Source organism: Schistocerca americana, chromosome 5 (assembly GCF_021461395.2).
Source record: "Schistocerca americana isolate TAMUIC-IGC-003095 chromosome 5, iqSchAmer2.1, whole genome shotgun sequence".
Taxonomy (NCBI): Eukaryota; Metazoa; Arthropoda; class Insecta; order Orthoptera; family Acrididae; genus Schistocerca; species Schistocerca americana.
Window position 1 is genome coordinate 137,277,549 of NC_060123.1, and position 6,000 is coordinate 137,283,548.

The 6,000-nt window shown below is 45.2% G+C and overlaps 1 protein-coding gene across 1 annotated transcript in view; it reads left to right on the forward strand.

Annotated features, from left to right (window-relative positions):
- The window catches only part of LOC124616241 (proline-rich receptor-like protein kinase PERK9), a 196,277-nt gene extending 191,381 nt beyond the window's left edge, over positions 1 to 4,896 (forward strand). Inside the window, exon 4 of the mRNA XM_047144545.1 lies at positions 4,620 to 4,896. Coding sequence (XP_047000501.1) covers positions 4,620 to 4,896 — 277 coding nt within the window. The remainder of the gene's footprint in view (positions 1 to 4,619) is intronic.
- The last annotated feature ends 1,104 nt before the right edge of the window (positions 4,897 to 6,000 follow it).

Consider the following 6,000-nt stretch of genomic DNA (forward strand, 5'->3'; position numbering starts at 1 on the left):
ATACCTGCCCCTGTCCGTGTGCAGTGATGTCTATCATATTAGGATGAGATGGCGGTCGGTCGGCCCCTTTGCGCCTTCCGAGGCCTGTTCGGACGCAGTTAGTTTATAAGCTAAACAAAAGTTGCACCTGCTGCATTTAATAGAAATTATGGGCTCCAAGATTTGTCACGAACTTGACGTATTTATGATATTTCACGATTGTAATGTTTGCATAGACAACAGGAATTAGAGACGGCTTAAATAAATTTAATGTACGCATAAAAAGGTGTCATCTAAATGGTACAGATGGCTCTGAGCACTACAGGACTCTTCATCTTAGGTCATTAGTCCCCTAGAACTTAGAACTACTTAAACCTAACTAACCTAAGGACATCACACACATCCATGCCCAAGGCAGGATACGAACATGCGACCGTAACGGTCGCGCGGTTCCAGACTGAAGCGCCTAGAACCGCTCGGCCACGGCGGCCGGCACCCAAAATAAATTCAGACTGAATAAATGCATCGAGTAGCGATTTTCGTCAATTTATAGTGGACAATATGGCAAATTTCCTGACTTCCCAAGTAATTTGTGTCATTTATAGTCGTTCGAATAACGATACTAAGAGCACTCCATACTTCTTTGTGTGTCATTTGAAACATGCTTATAAGAAAACTTCAGCGACGCAACGTATAGACTTTATAAAATACAGGGTGATTCAAAAAGAATACCACAACTTTAGGAATTTAAAACTCTGCAACGACAAAAGGCAGAGCTAAGCACTATCTGTCGGCGAATTAAGGGAGCTATAAAGTTTCATTTAGTTGTACATTTGTTCGCTTGAGGCGCTGTTGACTAGGCGTCAGCGTCAGTTGATGCTAAGTAGGCGACCGCTCAACAGAAAGCTTTTTGTGTTATTGAGTACGGCAGAAGTGAATCGACGACAGTTGTTCAGCGTGCATTTCGAAAGAAGTATGGTGTTAAACCTCCTGATAGGTGGTGTATTAAACGTTGGTATAAACAGTTTACAGAGAATGGGTGTTTGTGCAAAGGGAAAAGTTCTGGACGGCCGAGAACGAGTGATGAAAATGTAGCACGCATCCAGCAAGCATTTATTCGCAGCCCAGGAAAATCGACTCGCAGAGCTAGCAGAGAGCTGCAAATTCCACAATCAACTGTATGGAGAGTCCTACGAAAAAGGTTAGTTATGAAACCTTATCGTCAACTACCCGAGGCGATGGATCGGCCGCCAGGCAGCCCGTGACAGAGCACATCATCACTGGCCTCCAAGAAGCCCTGATCTTACCCCCTGCGATTTTTTCTTATGGGGGTATGTTAAGGATATGGTGTTTCGGCCACCTCTCCCAGCCACCATTGATGATTTGTAACGAGAAATAACAGCAGCTATCCAAACTGTTACGCCTGATATGCTACAGAGAGTGTGGAACGAGTTGGAGTATCGGGTTGATATTGCTCGAGTGTCTGGAGGGGGACATATTCAACATCTCTGAACTTGTTTTAGAGTGAAAAAAAACCTTTTTAAATACTCTTTGTAATGATGTATAACAGAAGGTTATATTATGTTTCTTTCATTAAATACACATTTTTAAAGTTGTGGTATTCTTTTTGAATCACCCTGTAGTATCAAGATAACAACAGTGCCACAAACCACTGTCTCGCCACCAGGAGAAGAGGTTCCACAAACGTCTGCCCGCTTACACCAAATGTAAGCAAATGCGTAACTCGGGTACGGTTCGTGCGTTTATTGTCACTGCCGTGATACCAAGTATTCAAAATGTTGTCCTTGAAGCATTGCTACACGCTGTAAAGTGATTCTGGAGGAATAATACTGCACGGTGGATCTAGAGTTAACGGCAGCAGAGACCCGTGGTCTATGGTATTTTAAAGCTTCGAGAAAAAAATGGTTCTAACCACTGTGGGGCTTAACATCTGAGGTCATCAGTCCCCTAGACTTAGAACTACTTAAACCTAACTAACCTAAGGACATCACACACATCCACGCCCGAGGCAGGATTCGAAACTGCGACCGTAGCAGCAGCACGGTTCTGGACTGAAGGGCCTAGAACCGCTCGGCCACAGCGGCCGTCTAAGGCTTCGAGAATCGTCGGTGTTTCCTAATATAACTCTAGTGTAAGTTTCGCCTCAGGTAAATGAATAGAAGATTCAAGTTCGGTGAGTGTGCAGACCATTTTTGCGTTTCCAGAACGAGCGTTCCAGTGCCTTCCAAATGTTAAGAGGCCTGTCATTTTGTATGCGGAATGGGACATCCACCATGTTGGTACCACCAGGACTGCCTTACGTCCAGTGGGAAGTTTCGCAATTACTGCGGCAGCATTATATCTTCGGGAATAGAGATACTTGAGTGTATTTGGATTCCCATCAATAAAACAGGAACCAACGAAGCGGGGCTTGAAAAATGGAACAATCTTTGATAGACAAGGACTGTTGTTTTTACCCATTTCTTTCAGTCAGCGTGGACATTCTACTGACGATTAGCACATGTTGCGAAGATTGATATTTGCTATGTCGTTGAAGTTCTCTTAGAAGCTTCTTTCAAATGTCACAGAAAAAAGTATATAGTTCCATCAGGAAAAAATAAAGCCTGTGTCGTAATTCGGCGAACATAAGTGATAGAAATTACTTAAGATCGTCAGGAAGTTCACCATATTAGCCGGCCGAAGTGGCCGTGCGGTTAAAGGCGCTGCAGTCTGGAACCGCAAGACCGCTACGGTCGCAGGTTCGAATCCTGCCTCGGGCATGGATGTTTGTGATGTCCTTAGGTTAGTTAGGTTTAACTAGTTCTAAGTTATAGGGGACTAATGACCTCAGCAGTTGAGTCCCATAGTGCTCAGAGCCATTTCAACCATTTATTTCCCAAAATCTAACAATGTATACACTGATGAAACAAAAATCGCAACACCAAAAAGTAATTAATGTAGAACAATGAAAGTTCGAGAATAATTTTGTGTAGGTAACATATTTAAGTGTTTAACGTTGCAAGATCACAGGCTAATGTAAGCGCGAGATAAGTCATTGCAAATGTGAAATACTGGTACTTTAATAATCAGTGCCGGCCCCTGTGGCCGAGTGGTTCTAGGCGCTTTAGTCAGGAACCGTGCGACTGCTACGGTCGCAGGTTCGAATCCTGCCTCGGACGTGGATGTGTGTGATGTCCTTAGGTTAGTGAGGTTTAATAGTTCTAAGTTCTAGGGGTCTGATGACCTCACATGTTGAGTCCCATAGCGCTCAGAGCCATTTGAACCATAATAATCGGTGTAACCGCCAGAATGTTGAAAACAAGCACGAAAACGTGCGTGCATGGTGTACAGATGCCAAATATCAGTTTATGGGATGGAGTTCCATGTGTGTTGTTCTTCTTCGGTCAGTACAAGGACTGTTAATGCTGATTGTGATGAAGCTGGAGTTGTCGTCAGATATTGGCCCATATGTGCTCGATTGGAGACAGATCCGGTGATGGAGCGGATCAAGACAACATGTCGACACTCCGTGGAACATGTTGGGTTACAACAGCTAGGGTTATCTTGTTGGGAAACACACCCTGGAATGCTGTTGATGAATGGTAGAACAAGTCGAATCATCAGACTGACGTACAAATTTGCAGTCAGGGTATGTAGGGTAACCTCGAGAGGGTTGCAGCTGTCAGACGAAACCACAGCTCAAACCGTAACTCCAGGTGTAGGACCAGTTGTCTAGCACGCAGACAGGTTGGTTGCAGGCTATTTCTAACGAAGACACGGCCATCACTGTCATCGAGGCAGTAGTATCTTTCATCAGAAGACACAACAGACTTCCACCCAGCCTTCCAATGAGTTCCAGCTTGACACCACTCAATTCGTAAATGGCAGTGGTTTGGAGTCAGTGGAATGAACTCTATAGAGCGCCTGGCTCTGAGTTGTTCTTCAAGTAACCTATTTGCGACAGTTGGTTGTGGCACTGTGGTACCAAGTGCTGCTCAGACTGCTGCTGCAGATGCAGTGCGATGGGCCAGAGACATACGCCGAACACGGTAGTGACACGTGGCCGTCCGGAGAATAGTTTTCTTGAGACCATACAGTCCCGTGGCAACCGCTAGCAGCAGCCTTGTCCAGTGGCTACATTCCTGCCAAGTCTTTCTGCAATATCGCACCAGCAACATCCAGCTTCTCGTAACCCTATACACGATCGCGTTCAAACTCGTGAGGTATTGATAATGGCGTTTTTGCCGCCTAAAAGGCATTCTTGATTAACATAGACTCGCCACGTCCAGTGTAAAAGGTAACTAAGACTCACGACCGTTACAGTGTGTATTTAAAGCAACATCTTATTTCCATCCTCATAGTGGCACTACTAGCGCCACTGGTATGCGACTGACACAAAATTTGATTAGACATCACCTTTCAGATGTAGAAACACGCCTACCAACTCCGTTTAAGTCACACAGATCCTTCCTGGTATTGCGATTTCTTTCTCTTTTTTCTTTTTCGTTAGTGTATAATCTGCCTTTTGCCGTTTGTTCATGGTTCATGGGTTAACGTGTGAGATAAGAAGCTGTCTCGATGATGTAGCCTAAAGCCACTAAAGTGAAATTTTATAGAAACTTGAACGCATTTTGCTGAAGGACACAGAATCCAGTAGGTGTCTTTGGCCTCCATGGAGAGAGACAGCAGCTGCTGAGTCCTAGGTTACGGAAGCGCAGAGCTGACTGCAGCATCCGCGCGCCCACTGGCATCACAGAGCCGGCGCGACTGAGACGCAAGTGGTCCGCGCAGACAGTCTGGGAGCATGGGCGCCGGCCATTAGCCGCACATCAGATGAGGGAAGGGACGCCGTGCTTTACGAGGGCCGCCAATCACGACCGCCTGCAATCTCAAATCATTACCGGTCTCCGAGAATAATAGCCAATAGAACGGCATAATCTGATGACGGTCTGCGCTCGGCCTGTATCTGGAATCTGCAGTGCGGCACGATTTGTGTGTGTGTGGGTGTGTGTGTGTGTGTGCGCGCGCGCGCTTGGGCAGCTACCGGACCCTCCCCACTGCGAGCGCACATTTCAGCTCATTTTCTTACGACCTGGCCGCCGTTACCAGAATGTTGTACCCAAAAGTGAGTCACTCTTCTTTTGTTCATAGATAGGGAAAACGTTCAATCTCGCCATGCTATTCTTCTTTTCTTTTAAGCATCTGCAATATGAGGAGGACGTATCCAACTTGCTCATTCCTCATGTCCCCAGAGAACGTTCACCGTCGTAGATCAGAGACGGAATAGGTTAACAGGATTTTAGTAAACTGGGGGAGCATACAAGGAAAGGTTCCAGAATTAGTATCGCTTACTGAAGGATAGATAGTGTTAGAAACAGAAAGCTGGCGGAAACCGGATGTAAGCAAGAACGAAATCCTAAGTTCAGATTGAGATATTGGTCGTAAGGATAGGTTAGTCGCCAATCGTGGCGGCGTGTTTATTGCAGTAAAGAATTCGATAAAGTCTGGCTAGGTTATCGCGGATTCCGATTGTGGGTTATTCGGGGTAAAGTATTAAAGATAGGTCAAAAGTGATAATCGGGTGATTTTATAGACCGCGTGATTCAGGAGCTGTAGTGTTAGAGTGTTTCAAACAGAACTTTCAGAACATCGTTAGTAATTTTCCTGATCATACCGAGGGGGGTGGCTTCAACTTATCAGGTATAGATTGGGAGTGTCATGCTATCAAATCTGGTGCCTGAGACAGTGATTCAAGTGACATTGTTCTGGATGTCTTCTCCGAAAATTACTTGGGGCAGGTGGTTAGAGAACCAACTCGTGAGGGTAACGTCTTAGACCTCCTAGCAACAAACAGACCTGAACCAATCCAATGAGTTAACGTAGAGGAAGCTATCAGTGATCGTAAGGCTGTAATAGCATCCATGACAACTGGTCTGACAAAGAATGTAAAGAAAGACCGTAAGGTATTTTTGATTAGCAACAGTGACAGGATACAAATTTTAGAGTATCTGAGCAGACAGC